General features: G+C 48.1%; 1 protein-coding gene across 3 annotated transcripts in view; it reads right to left on the bottom strand.

Moving 5' to 3' along the window:
* Positions 1–7,611: 7,611 nt before the first annotated feature.
* The window catches only part of MAP3K9 (mitogen-activated protein kinase kinase kinase 9), a 77,546-nt gene continuing 64,871 nt past the window's right edge, over positions 7,612–20,286 (bottom strand). The window contains exons 6-12 of one of the 3 annotated variants that reach the window (XM_011949640.1): positions 19,784–19,906; positions 17,995–18,148; positions 15,953–16,021; positions 14,377–14,489; positions 13,251–13,292; positions 12,033–12,836; positions 7,612–10,366 (exon numbers count right to left, since the gene is read on the bottom strand). In XM_011949640.1, coding sequence (XP_011805030.1) covers positions 9,882–10,366; positions 12,033–12,836; positions 13,251–13,292; positions 14,377–14,489; positions 15,953–16,021; positions 17,995–18,148; positions 19,784–19,906 — 1,790 coding nt within the window. In that variant the 3' untranslated portion in view covers positions 7,612–9,881. The remainder of the gene's footprint in view (positions 10,367–12,032; positions 12,837–13,250; positions 13,293–14,376; positions 14,490–15,952; positions 16,022–17,994; positions 18,149–19,783; positions 19,907–20,286) is intronic. The other 2 variants (XM_011949641.1, XM_011949642.1) reach the window with 2 other exon arrangements.

Here is a 20,286-nt window from a genome sequence, read left to right as displayed (position 1 = left end):
TTTTTTTTTTTAAAGACAGGAGTTTCGCTCTTGTTGCCCAGGCTGGAGTGCAATAGTGCGATCTCGGCTCACCGCAACCTCTGCCTCCCAGGTTCAAGTGATTCTCCTGCCTCACTCAGCCTCCCAAGTAGCTGGGATTACAAGCATGTGCCATTACACCGGCTAATTTCGTAATTTTAGTAGAAACGGGGTTTCTCCATGTTGGTCAGGCTGGTCTTGAACTCCAGACCTCACGTGATTCACCCACCTCGGCCTCCCAAAGTGCTGGGATTACAGGTGTGAGCCACTGCGCCCAACCCCAACTCAATCTTATGATACAAACGCAGACACCAGAATCAGACAAGTCACAGCTCTACTATTTGCCAGTTGTGTGGTCTTGGGCACATTACTCAACCCTCTGGCCCTCACTTTCTTCAATGTAAAATGGAGATGATAATGGACCTACTCTTGAAGATGTTGAAATATTGTAAATGAGATAACATAGGTTAGGTCTTAGTGCAATGGTTGACACATTGAACTAGTTTTTATTACTATAGAGCAGTAACGGAATTACTAGGCCTGCGTTGTATTTGTATACATATTAACAGCATATCGTGCCTGGCTGGGTGACCTAGCTCATGTCTGAAATCCCAGCACTTTGGGAGGCCGAGGTGGGGAGATCACCTGAGATCAGGAGTTTGAGACCAGCCTGGCCAACATGGCAAAACTCCATCTCTACTAAAAATATTAAATTAGCTGGGCATGGTGGCATGTGCCTGTAGTCCCAGCTACTGGGGAGGCTGAGGCAGGAGAATCACTTGAACCCAGGAGGCAGAGGTTGCAGTGAGCTGAGATCACACCACTGCACTCCAGTCTGGGTGACACAGCAAGACTCTGTCTCAACAAAACAAAAACAGTATGGCACCTTTCCATATGGCACCAGCAAGGAGATTGGTCAATTTTTCATCTTTGCCCAGTTGGCTTTACAAAGGTTTTCTGGATCCTGGTCAAACTAACCTTAAGGTTCAGCAAAAGGTCAACCCTGCCCTCACAATCCAAGCATCCAGCACAGAGCCCCACCTCAGAGTCACCCCTCCCCAGGTGTCAGAGAAAAGGGCAAAGAGGTCAGGGAGAAACGAAAGGTTATATTCACGCATGAGGGTGTCTATTTAAGTTCAAAACTCATTTTTTCCACCTGCAGCTGAGTGATGAAATGGAGGATTCAAGCAGTGAAGAATAGCCTCAAACAAGATTCATCCTGTCTGCTTTTATCCTCATCCCCACCTAACACAAAATCATGGAAAGTGAGAGCACAAAGGCTGCTTTGTGATCAGCTTGCTCCAGAAGAGGACCAGCAAGGTTAAGTGCCTTGCCAAGGTCACACAGCTGACAAGTGCCATTAAGAGCATCAGAGCCACAAGGAATCTGTGACCCATAGCCAGCAAGTCTTATTCACATGTCTACAACTCCATGTGTTTGTCCTCTTAGCTCCATTCACAACGTCACCAGGAATGTCAGCATGGTTAGTGGTAGGGAGTAGGAGACAGCACATACTCACAAGTGACTCTGAAAGCCAAAATCCATGAGCTATGCGAAAGTCAACTGTGAGCAGAGACTGCATTGTTCGGCAGTGTCGTTCACAAAGGCCCCCATGATCCTGCTGGAGGCTCTTAGACTCTCAGAGAGGCTTCTCACCCACCTCCTCTTTTCTGCAGCATTTCCATCTTTCTCCAATTATTTTTTCCCTATGAAAACTCCCTGGAAACAGCCCAGTTACTTAAGCATTCAGTTTAATTAAAAAGAAAAAAGAGGCTGGGCACAGTGGTTCACGCCTATAATCCCAGCACTTTGGGAGGCCAAGGCAGGTGGATCACCTGAGGTCAGGAGATCAAGACCAGCCTGGCCAACATGGTGAAACTCCATCTCTACTAAAAATACAAAAAATTAGGTGGGCGTGGTGGTGGGTGCCTGTAATCCCAGCTACTTGAGAGGCTGAGGCAGGACAACTGCTGGAACCTGGGAGGTGGAGGTTGTGGTGAGCTGAGATGGCACCACTGCATTCCAACCTGGGCAACAGAGCGAGACTCCGTCTCAAAAAAACAAAACAAAACAGGAAAGGATGCGTTTACAAAGAACCACAACAAACCAGAGGTAATCGTTGTAACAGTTTTATTCAAGTCTCTGTGTGCTCTGGCGTTGAGACCAGGCTGAGATCAGCATTACACTGTAATACAATAAGAGGTTTAGCCATTGAACCAAGCCTGCTTGGCATCCCTAGTTAACAATTTACAGTACCTCGAAAGAAAAAAAAAGCCAAAGGAAAGAACCTGGTAAGTTTCCTTCAGAACTTTTTCATCTTTAAATATTGTTGACAACATACAATAACTTAAATCCCAAAGCAAAGTGGGAATTCAAGGACACGGGGTCAGGACACATGGACAAGACACTGGAGCAGAGAAGGTCTAGGGATAAAAACTAGTAGCTAATTACAGAGGAACCAAACAAACACATACGTGAACTTTCACTTCACCTAGACTGAAAAGCCCTAAGGGGGAGGAAAAATCCCAAAGAAAGCTTTCCTGTGAACTAAGTAAAACCCACCTCCAACTCCTTTCCTAATCCTCTAAAAGCCTTAGACTATAACATATCTGGGTTTTGGCAGGGAGTGGCTGTGGGCGAATGTGCAGGATGCGTAGGGAGGGACATCAGAGAAGAAAGTAAGCAAGTTCATCACCGCCCTTCTTTGCTACAACTGGGTATCAAGGGCATGCGGCTCAATGCGACAAAGAGGCAAAAGCCTGACCTCAAGCGCCCAGGGAGGAGACACAAGCTATAGTAAGGCTTCCAAGCTTCAGAGACTGACAGAAAAGTGAGGAGAAGCTGGAATGAAGAGCAGCAACAGGGCAGCTGCAGGCTGGAAACAGAGGAGAGAGGCTCACGGCCTTCAGTGGTGTTGGGAGAAGAGCTACAGAATTGACATGTCCAGTTCCTGTGTGCTTCAAACCCCTGGAGTCATGGAGAGGAAACAGGGAGAGGAAGGCAGCCAGCAGCATCGAGGATGTCAGCTGAGACCTGCGAGGGTGCAAGTCCGGTCACAGGCAGACGACAGGCAAGCCAAGGACACAAATCCTCCTTGGGCAAAGGGCAATCTCAAAACCTAGGTGGACCTGAGCTAGGCCAACTTTATCTCAAGGGCTTCTAAGCAGTGGCTTAGAAATGTGCTCAGAGGAAAAAGACAGGTGACTTTGCAACCCAGCAGATTAGCAACTGACTTCCTAGCAGTGTGACCCTGGGCAAGTTACAGAGTCATCAGAGCCTTGGTTTCCACATCCTTAGATGGGGGTAATACCCACATCCCAGAATTATTGTAAGGAGTCAAAAATTACATATATATGTGAATCACTAGGACAGCAGCGCCCCCCCACATGGAAAAATATTATCATGTATTATCAGTCTTCATAAGTAGGCCGGGATACATCTACGCCTCAGTCTGATGGTGATGAAGAGCCACAGCCAGCATGGCATCTGAACTGGAGGTAGAGATAAACGATAAGAATGAAATAAAGACGAGAGAAGATGAGGAGGGTGGTGGAAATGATACTAGCAGAGGATGTGATGGCCAAATTCTGAAGACTCACTGGGCAGGCACAGAGCTAGGGATCGTGGCTCTTGGCATGCCAGGGAGTGAAAAAGCCTCCATTCACTTCGGTCCCTTCTGAAATGTGGAGGAGAGAATGAATGAAGTTCATTCACTTCTGGAATTCAAACATCTTCCGAAGAGGTTTAAGATGAGAATCTAAAGGAGCCTCTCTGCCATAATCACTTCCCTTCTCCAGGGAACACACACACACACAAGTGCCCTCAGGGCTGCAGAGAATCAGATAGGCAGCCAGAGAACACCAAGGAAATGTCACACCCAGGTGTAGATCCAAAGTTAAAAGCTCCTAGATGTTTCATTGCTGTAAGTCTACACACTCCTATTTAAACGGGAGCACCCCCCCAGAGAGCTGCTGCCTCACTCAGGACTTGAGGGGAAGGGCAAGAAAAAAAACATAAAACCTATTTCACAGTGGTACCTAAGCCCCTCTCACAGAGGGCAGGCAGGGCTGTGTCCAGAGTGGAGTGAGGCCCTCGCCTTGGGTTAAAATTTAAGGGGGTGCCAAAAAACAAAGAACCTCAGTAATCAAGATAAATCATATTCCAATGCAATATTTTTTAAAAATCAGAGTTATTGAAAAATTCCACGATGAATACAGTATCAAAATTTTAAGTCAGGTTTTGTCTGGGTTGGTGTCCAGGTGTGAAGGATCTCAGGAAGGGGCAGCATACTACTTCTGAAACCTGGCCTTGGACTTCAGTGAGTGTAGAGCAAGGAACAACGACGTCCCTGGGGCCCTCGCTCCCCAAGGCTCCGCTTGTGACTACTCTGACCTCTAGGTTCAGAATGCCCAGACGTCTATCCCTCATGTCCCGGTAGGAGAGGCCTGTCTGTGCACCCCTGGAATTGTATTCTGCTGTCCAATCCTGAGACACCTAACTAGTCAGACACCTATCTCGATAGACACCTATAATGTCCACACCTGCCAATCAGCCTCCTAGTAAAACTAGGAGGCCAGGTCAGACCAGACAGGTAGGAAGATGGGTTAGGGGAAAGGCGGGTCTGTTTCCAAGGGTTAACAAAGAGTGGTGTGGAAAAACTCAGCTCCCACAACCAGCTGGGCCCCAAGGCTCTTCTCCCTTTCCAGCTCAAGGCCCAAAGCAGGCTCCCTGTAGGGGATGGGGAACCACAGGCAGTAAGAATCAGGAAGGACCAGTCCTACTGGCTCCTGATCATGAAGTGAGCCCAAAATGCTGAAGAGCAAAGCCAGGGTTCCCTAGGTAGTTTACAGGGCCCAAGAGGGGAAATGAATGAGGAAGCGGGTGGACACGACTGTCAATATCTCATCAGGACAAAATGAGAAACAGCATTCTGAGAGGAAGTCCATAAGAGATTCACCTGGCCCACAGAGCTACCCAGAAGTCCCGGGCTGAGTCACACTAATTAGGCACCTCAGCCCTGTTCATTAGCCTTAATCGACAGGATTTCAGCTTCCTCCTCCTGCCTTCCAACACCAGCACCTGAAGTGGTGAGCACCCACGCAGGTAGCAATGCCAGGGAAAAGCCCAGCAATAGCAATGGATTTTCCTTTCACATGTGAATTTTCATTAATTTGAATTCCTAATCTAGGAATATGCTGATCCGAAAGAAGAGATGCATTTGGTAATGTCTTTCTAACAATAGTATACTTGACAAAGACAAGTCATTCTCAGACCTAAAGCCAAAGAGAGAGGCAGGTACATTAGGGTGAACCATATGTAACAGCTGATATTCGACTGTTTTCGACATAAAACCGTACATATATTTCATACATACGCACACTTTTCTGTACCAAGGGAAGTGATCTGGCAAGGCTTCAGTTTCTGTGCGGGACTCACGGTTCCAGGACCATACATTTTAAAGTTAGAAGGGCTTCAGGAGGGAAAGTAGATGGCATCGTCCCCAGTTCACAGTAGGCTTCTGAAGTCCAGAGAGGGAAAAGATGTGTGCAAATTCACACACCCAGGAAGTAGGCAGCTTTGATCACCAGGTTCCTGCCAACATGGTTTCAACCCCACGGTGTGCCATTCACAGCCATCCAGTCTTCAGTGTCCTCTGCTCTTTGCTTTGTTAAAAGTGAGCTGGATGAGTTAGGATTGCTCAGGAGGTGTCTCCTTCACACAACAGAAGGAGGAGAGAGGGAGGACTATAATGAGAGGACCACAGAGACAAAAGAGTTCATGAAAAGTCAGGTCTAGATGTCCTAGGGGTATCTCATTGTGTCCCTGAGCAACAGTAGCCTGAGGGAAAGGGGGCTTAGTGACCATGACACATATCCCAAGGGTAAGGGGACCCTTTTCCAAAGATTCTTCCAGGAACTGGGATGATTCCAGGCTCTAAACAAATCAGACTGATGACCCCAAGAAATGAGAGACAACCAACTGTCACTCTGATGTTGCTACCAACCTCCCTCTCCCATTTCCTTCTCTGTAAGACACAAATGGTGAGGATGACATTGGCAGACAGCGTCCAACAAGTTAAGTGGGGGAATTAGGAAAGAATGCTTGTCAATACCAGGTGCTACATAAATGCGGCAGAAGGGCATGGGCCTGACGGGGGCTCCCATTAGTCACGCTCAGCCACCTCCAAATCACTCCTCTTCCAGAAGCCAGAGGACGAAAGAAAAGGCAAGTTCCCTCAAGGCAAAGGTGACAAGAGCCACACTCTCAACTTCAGCAATTCATCCTGTAGAGATGAAGGAGCTGGCAAGGAGCTACGGTGCTTCACTGACCTTCTGATACATACACCCAACCCCCTTGAGAGGAAAGCATGTGATGATTGCTTTTAAAGGAAGGAAATCTGAGAGGGGCTAAAGAGACAAGCCTATGGCCACACAGCAAAAGCAGAATGATGAATGCGGCCAACCTGTTCAGTTCTGAGCCCGGTGGCATCACTCAGCAATTAGTCCAAGCCACTTTTTCATTTCTCTTCATTTGAATTTTCATCTTTAAGCATTTCCCCTTCTCTACTAGCAAGTGTATCAAATGTACAAGGAAAATGATGTCATTTTGCAAAGGTCAGGAGGAAAAGTTAGCACTATTCTGAGTTGTCCAAATGTAAGGTATCATTGTGGCTATTATTGTTACCACCAGACCCTAGGGATGCCACAGGATGCCAAGTAAAGAAGATCCGCCAAAGCCTCTCAGAAATAACATACAGATAACCGAGGTATCTACTCAGCCTCCTGGCAGCAGTCTGGATTCCCAAGGGGGTCAACAAGGGATAATCCGAATCAGCGGAAGGAGCTGAAGAACCCAAGAAGCAGGGGCAGAGAACAGTAACTGTTCCTACTATCATCTTCCATGAAGTTGAGCACCTGCCAGGAGCAGAAGGAATGTGTCTTTGTGCAAAGGGAAGGCAGGGGAAAGGGGGGCCGGCTACGGCCACTCAAGTGGCTTCATTCACAGCTTCAGGGCCTGCTCCTGACCAGGACCACAGAACAAGGGAACCCGAGTGAAGAGAAAGCCACTGAGACCTGCTACTACAATACAGATCCTTAGCCCATCTCCAGCCTTGCCCCACAGAGAGAGTGCAGCAGTCAGGGCCCATCAGAGACCAGGTGTGTAGGAGTTGAGAGATGGTAACTGTTCCTTCTTCATGGATGCTCACAGTAGCACCTTTAGATAATCCTGCTTTTGGCTTCTTTCAGGTACAATTATTTCCTCAGCAAAGACCCAGCCTTCCTTTATCTTTCCCCACAGTAGACAAGTAAGGATGGTATTCAACCTGTCACTCAATGGCAGATGACCATCATTCAGTTTACACTACATCATAAACTACATCTAGAAAGATGGCTGCAACCTAACACAATGGCAAAAGTTAAAAATGAGCAAAGGAAAAATCTCTGCCTCATTGTGTACAGAGCATTGTGTACAGGCAGCATGGTCTGGAGGGCCATAAGAGTGCCATTTAGTGAAGCCAAGGATATACAGATGTGTTCATGGCTTAGCCCGAGATAATGGAGGGCCTGGGGGAAGGAAGGCACAGAACAGACGTTTTTTTTGAGATGGAGTTTCGCTCTTGTTGCCCAGGCTGGAGTGTAATGGCGCGATCTTGGCTCACTGCAACCTCCGCCTCCCAGGTTCAAGCGATTCTCCTGCCTCAGCCTACCGAGTAGCTGGGATTACAGGCATGTACCACCATGCTTGGGTAATTTTAATTTTTTTTTTTTATTTTTAGTAGAGACAAGGTATCTCCATGTTGATCAGACTGGTCTCGAACTCCTGACCTCAGGTGATCCACCCGCCTCTGCCTCCCAAAGTGCTGGGATTACAGGCGTGAGCCACCGCGCCCGGTCAGAACAGACTGTATGTACTTCTCCCCATCAAGAATGAAGAACAATCATTTGGTTGCCTGGAACTGCTGGTAAGATTCACATTTTTTCCTCCTAGCCCAGGAGTAGGGGAATAGGGACAAAAACAGTATCTTACATACTGGCTTCACTGAACAAAGAGAAGGACACAGAAGAGAAACAATAACAAAATCTTGGGCAATAAAACCAGTAGCGCCTTCCTGTCCAAGACTTGGTGGGCCCCTTGAACCACAGTGCTAATGGGCTCATAAAGCAAGGAACAATTTGAAAACCAAGGTCACCCCTTTAGTGATCACCAAGGCAGGACATCTACCCTAGTTATGGAGAAAGAGCAGTGACCAACTCATCACTGTTGCCAGCTGCACATCCAGGCAGCAAATGCAAGGAACCTGCTGAGTGACCTCCAAGACAAAAGACAGTGGAGCAGCATTCAGAGAGTCTCGAGGGAAGAGGGGAATGACCTCGAGACTCTACTCCCAATCAAGTCGTCATTCCCACATAAAGACAACTGTTCACACGTAACACAGGAGGCCGCAGAGTAGTGGCATGGAGAAGACATACATGAGAAAGCTTTAGAGGAAGCTCAATATTCAAGTTAAGGAAATAACTTCCAGAAAGGTCAGGGTTGGCCTCTGCTATCCTTCCTACTCCGCTCATGGTCCAGAGCCCAGCATGAGGGGCTACCTGTGCACAGGTCTTGGTCAGTTTCCAGTATGGGGAACCTAAAGGTTATTGTACATCAGAGGCTCCCTGGGCACCCTATAAATAGCACTTTGCCACATGCATTTACAGAAGGTACTCCTGCTGGCTCCATTTCACTTCAAGGGCATCACAACATGGATGGCCCAGTTGAGAGTGAATTCCCAAGTCCCAGTGTTTAGGTGGCCATATGGTATTCTGCTTCTGCTTCATATGCTGTTCTAGGGCATTGCAGTGATATCTACTAACTAAACATAACCGAAAGCCCACAAACTCCAGGGATTAGAGTGAAGACCAAACGAAGGGAGTAACACATAAAGTTCAGACAACAAAAGGAACAGATAGTGGAATTTTGTTTCTGACTTAGAACTGGCACCAGTGAGTCCCCCAAGAAACTATTCCTGGGATGAGCATATGATTGTATCCGAACCTGGTCTGATGAGGTCCTGACCCCAAGTAGCTAGATGGGTACCCTCAACAGTTGCTGGTTTGCCCTTTGCCAAGAGTTTCCAAAAAGAACAAGGACATACTTCATGAACCTCTTCACTGCAACTTTACTATATTTTTCCTAACACCCCCGTTCCCCTGTTCTCACTGAGGCAGTTCCCCTTTCCACCTGTGGGCTCAAATAAATAGGTGGGGCACCTGGAAGTGCAGATAGGTAGTGCCAGGTCTATCAAGCCCTATGACCCCACGCTGGGCCACCTTGCTTTCAGTCTTCCTGCTAGCATGAAAGGGCTTAGGACACAGAAAAGCTCCTATCTCGAACCAAGCCAGATTCCCATTCCTGGGTGTTGGGGTACAGTGGAGGAGGAGCAAAATCAATCACAGAATATCCAATACTGGTGTTTGGGAAGCTGAACTCGGGCCTGACAAAGGGACCCCAGGACAGCTCTGCGCACACCCAATTGGCTGAGGAGAGGGAGCAGCAGAGATTTGGCTGAGTGACTCTGCAGGGTCACTCTAAAGGCAAGGAAGACTGTGGAGGGTGGGGGACATGCATGCACCCCTCCCTCCCCTATACAGCCAGAGCTAATGGCCACAGCCCTTCCAGTGGACATGGGTAGAAAGGCCCTGCAGGGCAGGAGACCCTCTGAAGTGGCCCTGTTTCCATCCCTTCCATCTTCAAAGTGCATTATCAGTGCAAGAAGTAGGGCTGGATCTCAGGGGGTCCAACCCTGAGAAAGGGTTGTGCCCGCCAGCTCCCCTCATCTCTGCCAGCTGTCCCTCTTACCAGCCCCAATCCTTTTCATGCTAAGACCAGAACTCCTGCTGGATCTCATAAGGGGCAGGCCTGTGCGTGTTCAGTTCTGCTCTGCACAGCGGCACGGTGCTGTCCTGACTCTGCCCCTCTGCGTCCAGGTCCAGGAGCGTCCGCTCGGTGGGGGGCAGTGGCCCCGCCTGGAACGGGAGCAGGGCTGGAAGTCCAGGCCGCTCCTCTACAGTGCTGCTACTGCTAGCAAAGCAGGAGTCCAGGTTGCTGGGCGTCTCTGTGCTAGAGCTGTTGGCTGGGGAGGTGCTGCGGGCATGGCTGGGGGACACAAACCACCAAGGGTCCAGTCGTTGCCGGTTGGCAGAAGGACGCGGCCGAGGCAGAAACTCCAGGGTCTTGGGTCTCTCCAAGGTAGAGTCCTGCTGAGTGTTCCAGCGCCTTGGGGTTGGGGGGAAGACCACATTGGGGTCAGGGAGACGGGGGAATTCACCTGGGTCTCGGCTGGGACTGGGGGTTTTCAACATTCCTGGTCAAAAAGACAAAGGCAGAAGCATCAGATGATGCGCCATATTTCGGGGTTGGATATCCACTACTCCCCCACAACACTACCATATCCCTATGCACTCAGGAGAACATGAATCACCAAACGTTTGTGGAGCATCTACTGGGAGGCACTGGGGATACAGCAGTGAACTAGAAGGCCATGATCCCTTTATCTGGTAAGAATAATAGGACATATGGGGGTCATATCTGTAATGAAATAACTTAAGGCAGATGTTGGCAAATGACACACAAGCTAGCCACCTGTGTTTATAAACAAGGTTTTAGGTGGAGTGCAGTGGCTCATGCCTATAATCCCAGCACTTTGGAAGGACAAGGCAGGATGATCACTTAACCCCAGGAGTTCAAGACCAGGCTGGGCAACATGATGAAACCCCATCTCTACAAAATTTTTTTGTGAAATTAGCCAGGCATGGTGGTCCATGCCTGTAGTCCCAGCTACTTGGGAAGCTGAGGCAAGAGGATCACTTGAACCCAGGAGGCTTCAGTGAGCTATAATCACACCACTACACTCCAGCCTGGCTGAGAGTGAGACTCTGTCTCAAAAAAAAGAAAAAAAGGAATACGATAAAATTTTATTGAAACAGCCACATCCAGTGTCTGCTTTCCCACTACGGCAGCGTAGTTGAGTAGTTACAACAGAAACTGCATGGCCTACAAAGCCTAAAATATTTACCATCTGGCCCTTCACCAAAAAAGCTTGCTGCCTCCTGACTTAAGGGCATGTCTGTTCATTTACTGTTCATTCATGTAATAAACATGTGACAGGAACAGAGCTAGGTATCAGAAGTCCAAAGGTGAGTAATGTAGGGTTTCTGTTCCCAAATAGGTCATATCTGAGTATAACAAAAAACGGGACGGCAGGTCAAGTCAAACATTTAAATACAATTGTTGTTGACACTTAAATCTCATTGAAAGGGTATTACCATCCCCCCTTTCTCTATTGGATTAGAGGCTGTTTCCAAGTCACACTTAGGTCTTCCAGGGAGCAAGAGATGGTGACACGAAAGAGACGGGACAGGAAAGAGTGTGTGCCCCCAGGTGTGTCAGGTGTTGAGGGCAGTCATATGCACAGGGATAGCAGTTTACCTGGACTCATCTCCATGCCTGAGGAGGCAAGTATGAGTCAGGGGTGAGTGACGAAGGGTGTGATGAATGGGTGGAAGCCTGCCTTCTGAGTGCGTGTGAACTAATGCTATAATGAGAGGCAAAATCCCAGCTATGTGGCAGAAAATACCCCTCCCACGTGCAGTGCAAGATTCCTTCCTGGAAAATGCATCCTCCTCCTCAGGGAATAACTAGAAGCTAGACTCCTTCCCTTCCTGTGCCCTGAAAACTACCCTAAGACTCAGGGCCTGGACATTCCAAAGGAGTCCCAGGTCTTCTGATTCTTCCTAGAACCTGCCTGTCTTCTTTCAATCCTCAGGGAAGACCCCTGAGGCACAGGTCAGAGAGAAGTCAGCCAGCCCTGGCTGCCTCCCTGATACCAAATCTGTATTTCTTGATTGGCTAAGAGGAGGAATGATATTCACGCAAGTCCAGAAGTGGAAAGAGAAAATGAGGTCTGCAAACATCTTCATTCCCTGAGGAGGCACAAAGAAAGGAAAGAGGAAAAGAGGAAGAAGACTCACCTGCTCCAGGACTGGGGCTCAACCCATTGCTGGAGGGGCTCCTGCTGGCTAGGAGAGTCTCTGGCTTAAGGGCCCCATCAGAAGGAGTCCGCCGGTGACTGCTGGGCTGCGGGGGGGCGGTGAGGGTGACGTGGGTGGGAGTCAGGGATTGGTTAGGATCTCGTTTGAAGCGCTCCACTCGGACATTGACCAGGGGGTTGTGGGTACAAGGGGTCAGGGGAGGGGCCTCAACTGGGCTGACTGGCATCTCGTACACGACAATTTCATCGCTGTCAGAGCGCAGCAGGGAGCGTGTGGAGTTGCACTCGGAGATGGAGGAGAGGGAGAGCAGTGTCAGGGAGGCAGAGGGGTCTCCTAGCAATAGCATGGGCTCTTCCTTCTTGAAGAGCTTTTGGGATGGGGGGCTGGTGCTCCGACGAGGACGGCTGGACCTCTGAAAAAGACCCTCCCGTCTTTTCTTCTCCTCCCGAGCCGGTGGCTCAGGCTCCTCCAGGGGAAGCAGCTGGCACTTGCCAGCTTCCAGCAAGTCAAACCCTAGGCCTGTGGCTGCCAGAACAGCCCCACAGCCGAGTAGAGCCACCTCGCAGCGGCGGTGGTGAGCACTGCCCCGCTTGAGGCTGTTGGTTGGCGTCAGCTGAGGGGTACTGGTGGCCGAGTTGACTGGGGTGGGCTCCTCATGGATTCCATCACTGGAGGGGCCATCCCCATCGTCTCCACGAGGGAATGGGATACAGAGGTAGGACTGGCTGGGTGAATGCTGTAGGCGACTCTCTCCACTCCCTGGGCCTTCACTGTCCTCATCCTCTGTGAAGATGACAAGAGCGGAAGAGAAAAAGGAAATGGAAGTGAGGTGACAGGAATAAGAATCTGGCCCTTTCCCCTAAACCCAGGCCTCCTGTTTCAGTCTCAGGGACACAAAGGTTAAATGGTATGATGACCAGGACATGGAATTGAACACTGAACCAAGGGGGCTTTATCCAACCCCCAACACAGGGAAACCACTCTCTATTCCAGAGCCCATTTCCTTATAGCAGAAGAAAAGATCCGCTAATTTGCCATTTCTTTCATAAGGGACCTGTGATGGTGACTTGGGTATCCACTTGACTGGACTGAAGGATGCTTGCATGGCTGGTGAAGCACAGTTGCTGGGGGTGTCTGTGAGGCTGTTTCCAGGGGAGACTGAGATGGGAGTCAAGGGGCAGGGAGAGGAAGACCCACCTTCAATGTCGGTGGGCACCACCCAACTGGCTGCCAGCAAGGCTAGAACAAAGCAGGCAGAAAAAGGGGGATGCTCAGCTTGCTTAGCTTGCTCTCTCTGTTTCTCCCTTCCGGACAGGGACACGTTTGCTCCTCTTGCCCTTGGAAATCAGAGTCCAGGTTCTTCATCCTTTGGACTCTCAGACGTATAACAGGCCTTTTGGGGGCTCTCAGGCCTCAGACTGGGGGCTGCACTGCTGGTTTCCCTGGTGTTAAGGCTTTCAAACTGGGACTGAGCCACTCTACTGTCTTCCCTGGGAGCCACACTACAGGCTTTTCTCATTCTCCAGCTTGCAGACGGCCTATCATGGGGCTTTGCCTTTGTAATTGTGTGAGCCAATTCTCCCTAATAAACTTCCTTTTGGTTCCTATTGGTTCTCTCCCTCTGGAAAACCCTAATAATGGCCCCTTAACACAAAGTGCAGTATGAGTTTCTAGAACACTGAACATTCTAGAACAAAAACGTTCCCAATGTTTTTGTACCTTAAAATTAAAAGGGCCTCTAGATTTCTAGGACAATGGCCTAGCAACTTGTCTTAGGATCAGTCTCCCGCAAAGGATTGGAATCCCTAGTGTAGGACAGCCAATCTACTCTGTTGACTGATGTATTATGACCCTGGAAATCTACAGAGACAGCATTATCTGAGAGACAGCGTGGAGAAGCACCTCCCCATTCAGTCATCACAGGGCAACACGGGAAAAGCTTCCTGGGAGGAAGGCTGCAGTGTCCTTACTGCCATCCCCCACTTTGTGGACTCGCCACACTGGGGAACTAGATCCAGATAAGGTAAATGAATGATATAATGCCTCACCCATCTGCACTGCCCTAAGAAGACTATGACTGGTCCCTTGGGATAGAATTTCAAGGGCAGGCTCCACGGCAGCAGCAGGAGAAAATGATAATTTGGGGAGACTCAATGAAATGGGAGCGGAGCAAACTAAGAAGGGATAGGGTGGGGGCAGGAGTTGAGTAGAAGGGGAGACGGCCTCCATGAAGCAGTGACAGGGGTCCTTAAACAGTCCTAGAAGCTTGGGCAAGAATGCCCCAAGGGAGCAGGGAGAGAGCCAAGACAGGAGCTATGCTTACCCATCTCCATAAGGCTGGTGAACCCTGGCAGGGCCGGGCTACTCCTCGGGCCCTTCACCAGGTTGGGGGCACTGGACGACCACTGCTTATATCCATCTACCAGGGACTTGAGGCTGAATCAGACGAAAAGAGGAAACTGTCAGAACTGGTTACCTTCCTTACTCGACCCTCAGCTCCATGGGGCTATGGAGACGTCTCTCCCTGCCTGCTTCATTCTACCAAAGAGCCTTGGAGTACATACAGGCAATGACCCTTACCAAGCCCACCTGCTTCACAAACAGAAATGCACATGCTCCAGGGAAGAAAAGGGCAATGACATGACCCACCCCCCTCACATGCTGCTGTGGAACTGTAGAAAGAACTAGTGGGCAGGCTGGCAAGCAGACAGAAAGAATAAGGATGGCCCTGCTGGCAGGGGGCTTGCCTGAGCCCATCTTAAGAGAGAAGCACTCAAAGCAGACACTGGACACAAGACATTCATGGCATTACAGTTACTATGATGCAAAGACCTGCGAAGCCAGGCAAGCACTGAGCAGCCGAGCTAGCAGAGGTGGATCAGGCTACTCCACACACAGCGTTTCTCAGGCTCTTTCCAAGCTTTATGGCATGCTTAGGCAATTTTCAAAGCCATCCCCTTTTCAAAAGGAAAGATCAACCAACAGAGCTACACCAACCCAGTGCACTGTGGGACAGACCTATGTGGGTAGTGCACAGTGCTGAAGCAGAGCCCTCGGTTTGTCTGGGGGTGGAGAGACAGAGGACAGGGGCTCGCTTTCAAATCCCTGTAATCAGCTCATATGGAAAGCCAGAAACTCTCCGAGGATATAGCCTGGGCATCCCGCCAACCACTTTGTAGGAGGGGGGAACCAGAGGCCTAGAAGCACTGGTCTTTTCCCTAGAGCACAGTAAAAGGGAGGACTGAGGAATCTGTGGGATATGGTTGCCCTGGAAATATCAGGATTATGACCAGAGTTGCTCTTTTTTTTTTTTTTTTTTTTTTGTTTAAGGCTAGAAAGAATCATTCAACTAAAGACCACTTTCCCCAAAGTCCCAGCCATCTTGAGAGAGACAGAGGATCAACTTTTTCCCTGTTCAGAATTCTGTTTCAAGTGCTATCAGAAATACCAGCAAATTAAAGTACATCCCAACCACCACTGGTTTCAACCAAAATACCTGCTGAGACAGAGATAAGCCTGCTGCCAAACCCACAGCCTGGGGCTTCCAACTGAGACTCTCGTAACATTACTTCCAGCTCTGGATCCAGGAAAATCCAGACTAGTAAAGTGAAAACCAGTGCTGAAGAGCAAAGGACAAATAGCCACATATCTAAGCCTCTCTAAAACCAAGCAGGAGTATCCTAATTGGAGTGGTCAGTGGAGTGAAGAATATGGTAAAATTAGATCAACACAGGAATTTTCCCAAGGTGCACAATGGTACTGCTTAAAACAAAAACAAAAAAGTCAGTTCAGCCCCGGCAATAATGAGGCTTGATTCTATGGGGTATGCTGTGAGAACAAGGAAATGGAAGGGACATTGTTACCAGCAGAGTTGGTGAAAGGGTGAAGATAAGACTCACCCCAAGTGGAAATGTGGAGATTCTGACGGGGTACTTAAACCATTAGCTTTCTCACGTCTCTGAGGGGATCTTCAATGAATAAAGAGAATCAGTAGCAGGCAATGGAGGGCACATCCAGCTCAGCCTCTCCCACTTCAAAGACGGACTCACGCTACATCGCCAGCTGCCTTCCTACTGTGCAGCCGCAAAGCCCACACCATGAAAGAATCTTAACAAGATGATCCTGTTTAAGCCACCACAGGCCCAGGACGAAGATCCCTGGGCACCTGCAGCACAGTTGCAGGGGCCCTGTGAACCCATAGATACCCAAGCAATCTACAGAGAGGTATGCATGTTTTGGACAAATATGTATTATTTTTTAAAAGGATAAGGATGCAAAACTCACTTAACATTACTGAATTCAAAATGGCTTTTGTTCATCACGTTTTCTTTAGTTAAAAAGTACTAAAACCAGAAATATTATCACGTAGAAGTTCTCAAAATTTCTGACATTAAAGAGGTCTTCACTCAAGCCTGGATAGAATATACTCTTATTCCTTCAATAGGAACTGAGAATCATGAAAAAATTAAGTCATGTATTTTTTAATTCCTTCAAAAGTTTGTGAGGAAGAAGAAAATTCCAAAGTTAATATTTTGCAATGTGAAATAAAGTTAATTTACTACTAAGACCAAAAAAAAAAATTCTTTAAATGATGCAGAACCATAGGAATTATTAAAATCCATAGCCAGTCTGGTAAACTCTATCTGGAATCACATTAATGGCAAGAAATATCAAGAGACTCAGGGTGACTGAGTTTCTCAGACCCAGTTCAACCCTACTCTAGCCGATAGCTCAAAGGACAAACTGGAGAGCTCTCGCCCCTACAAAACTTAGTAGAAGAATCTGCTCCCCCAAGGATTCCATTGCTGGATTCTTACCTAGCTGAGGTAGTTTGCCCTATATATCTAAACTTTCTGCTCAAAGGTATCTAGTGATTTCCAAAGCCTAGCTTCAGAGAGTCAATCCTTTATGAATCAAACTGTGATTTTTACCTTCAGCTCAGATCTGACATCAGAAAATCATAGATTTTGGACATGGAATCTTAGCATTTAAAGGATTACCAAGGCCATTTGCAGGTTCAGGGCACTTGTAAGCCTGATCCCACTTATAAATGAGAAAACATAAGGTTACACAGCTAGGTGTGGTGGTGCCAGGGTTCGTGCCCAGGCAGTTTGGTGCCAAAGTCAAAGATCTTCACTACTACACTATGAGTGCCTGGCCTGGGAAGAACCTAGGCTCAGGGGAAAATTTGACCCCCAGGCCTCAAGCCCATGAGTGAGAATACAAGCACACTCAAGGCTCTCAGCCCCCTTGTGCCCTGCCCAGAGGAGGCCATCATACATGGCAGCATGGCTATGGGGTGAGACCTGAAAGAAGTTCTAGTGGCCCTGGAGTTGCATAAAACTGCACTACCAGGGCTGGGTTATTCTGCCTGCCCCTGCTTCAGGATGAACCTCTAGGCAAGAGAGTCCTGTTAACCTCTGCTCTTTCTTCTCTTTCCTCTGCATGAATGCTTTAAGGACGAAGAGCCAGGTATAAGCAGAATGGTCTGGCAGAACTTTTTACATTTGGTTAATGCTTGGGCTACTTGCTACTCTGAGTAGAACGCCTTCAGGGGTTGGCAAACTATAACTGGTGGGTTAAACCCTGCCTGCCACTTGCTTTTATAAGGTTTTACTGGAACACAGTCACGTTCGCTCATTTACATGTTGTCCATGGTCTCTGGCAGCTTCTGTGTTCCAAAAGTGGAGCTCAAGAGTCATAGGAATCACAGGGCCTAAAATATGTATTATTTGGCTCTTTATGGAAAAAGTTTTCCATGTCTGTCCTAGGAGGTTCCAGGAACATGGAGGTCGAAAAACTATTGTAAAGATCAAGAAGCTTGCAATTTCTCAGAAAGCAATCAAACACACGACAGAGAAAAAAAGGTATTTCATATCCCATGTTTAAATGGTGCATCCGTCTTCAAGTGAGAAAGAATTTCATGTCATCTGGCACTTACCCTTCATCTCCCGAGGCAAGCTCCTTCTGACCAAGCGTCCCTGGCCCCCACGTCCGCCCCTTCTTCTTTGGGGCCCTCTTCTCCTCCTCCTCCCCTTCCTCCTTTGGGACGACTGAGCTCCTGCCCCAAGTTTTGCTGCTTTCACCTGGTGTCACTGTGAACAACAAGGGTTGGACAGGATCTAGAACATGGACAGACAGGGCTCCCCCAAACTACCCTCTATACCACCAGACACACACACACACACATTTGGAGCTGCAAGGAAGTTAGACCTTATCAAAAACTCTGTGCCCAAGTGGACCCTTCCAGGAAAGTAATGGAGTTCTCAGCCACAAATCATTTAGCTCTCTCAAAGTACTGAACACGGAAACACTTCTTCAATTTTCACAAATCCAATGTAAAGCTAGAGCTCAGGCCAGCCAGACATCAGAGTTCCAAACAGATCTGACTTAACTTGTTTTGTTGGGTGGGATTGGGTAGTGAGCAAATAAGGAGGCAGGTGAGGGGGGAAAAAAAGACAAGGGGCAAGGAAGGCATGGAAATGCAGAAATCTTGGAAAGAAAGGGCTGGGAAGGAAGAAAATGAGGAGTTCAAGGTTATGGAAAAGGAAGTCAGGAGTAGGACAGGGGGAAGGAACAGGCCTAGAGAAAGACAGATAAGAGAGGAGGAATATTTTTCTGACATGAATACCTCGGAGCAAGGGTTGAGACCCAAATGCCCCAGGGATTGTGTTTATATCATAAATGAGCGAAGTGAACTAGTTACCAAAAAACAAGGAGTTGAAGCGGCTGAGGCAAAATATGGAGTGTATGGAAGCTGCTATTAGTGCCAGCCAACTGCAGCCACATGAAAAAAGAAACCCACTGATTTCATTTCATTTTTCAAGCTAGAAATCTTTCTTTTTGAGACAGAGTCTCACTCTGTCACCCATGCTGGAATGCAGTGGTGCAATCTTGGCTCACTGCAACCTCTGCCTACCAGGTTCAAGCGATTCTCCTGCCTCAGCCTCCCGAGTAGCTGGGACTACAGGCGGGTGCCACCACACCCAGCTATGTTTTTTTTGTATTTTTAGTGGAGGCGGGGTTTCAGCGTGTTGGTCAGGATGGTCTTGATCTCCTGACCTCATGATCTGCCTGCCTCAGCCTCCCAAAGCTGGGATTACAGGCATGAGTCACCATGCCTGGCCGAAATCTTGGATTTTTAAATAAAATCTCTCTGTCTTTAAATCAGAAAAACTAATTCATTCACATATAGGTGTATATTAACACACACACTTATATGTATGTGTGAGTATATTTTTTTAAGCAAATACTGCAGCTAAGATAAAACTGGCCCAGATTTGGCTTATTATAAAGTATATGGCAAGTTTCCTTAGGACCTATACTTTGAAAAAAAACCCTTCCTTGGGACGTGTGGATGAAAGAAAAACAACAATGCCCCAAATATGTCAAAGAGTGTGCGAGGTTCTCAGGCCAGGTAGTAACCTGTATCTACATCACACACCAGTTTCCAAATTGCTTTGCGAACTACTAAAGATCCCATTAGTACCCACGAACCCCTTTGCTGATGTGTGACTAAAAGGTAGAGGGGGCAGTAGTAAAGTTAATGGAGAGAGACAAGGGAGAGGGCTAAGGGTTTGCGTACATATGTGCATGTATATACACATTGTCGAGGAGAGGTGGCAGAAGTTATGGATGGAGCAAGCCTGGACCAGTCGGTGGCTGGACAGAGCAGGGGACAGGTGCCCCTGATGTATTCTGGCCCCAGCTAATTTGGGAAACAGTCTCACACTGGATGGCTCGAAGACGAGGAATGATGGTGGGGCTTGCGGGAGGACTTGAGCGGCTGTTGATAAGACTCTTCCTTTTATCCATGGTGGGGGAGGCCTGCACCGTGAACTTGTGCTGGAAATCTGCTTGGGGAAAGACAAACACATGTATGCATTAACATTTCCCATAATCAAATTCATATAAGAAATCTGACATTTCTCAGCATCCTCGAGGGACAGGCCCCAGTTTCCTGAAAAGCTCTTTGTTCACCTGGGAAATGTTCTCTTTTAGAATCATCTCTTTTTCTCAAAGGACATGGGGAGATGAATGTATAAAAAGATGGAAAATTCACTGTGCAAGTGAACTTCATTAGTGAGCTTCATAAAGTTGTCTATATAATGAATATAGTTTGAGCAATTATGTATTCAGAATAGCTGTTTAGGGCCGGGCGTGGTGGCTCAAGCCTGTAATCCCAGCACTTTGGGAGGCCGAGACGGGCGGATCACGAGGTCAGGAGATCGAG

This window comes from Colobus angolensis, unplaced genomic scaffold, assembly GCF_000951035.1.
Source record: "Colobus angolensis palliatus isolate OR3802 unplaced genomic scaffold, Cang.pa_1.0 Scaffold3, whole genome shotgun sequence".
In the NCBI taxonomy this organism is placed as follows: Eukaryota; Metazoa; Chordata; class Mammalia; order Primates; family Cercopithecidae; genus Colobus; species Colobus angolensis.
Note: the sequence above shows the minus strand (reverse complement) of the source record. Positions and strands in the feature narration are given on the sequence as shown.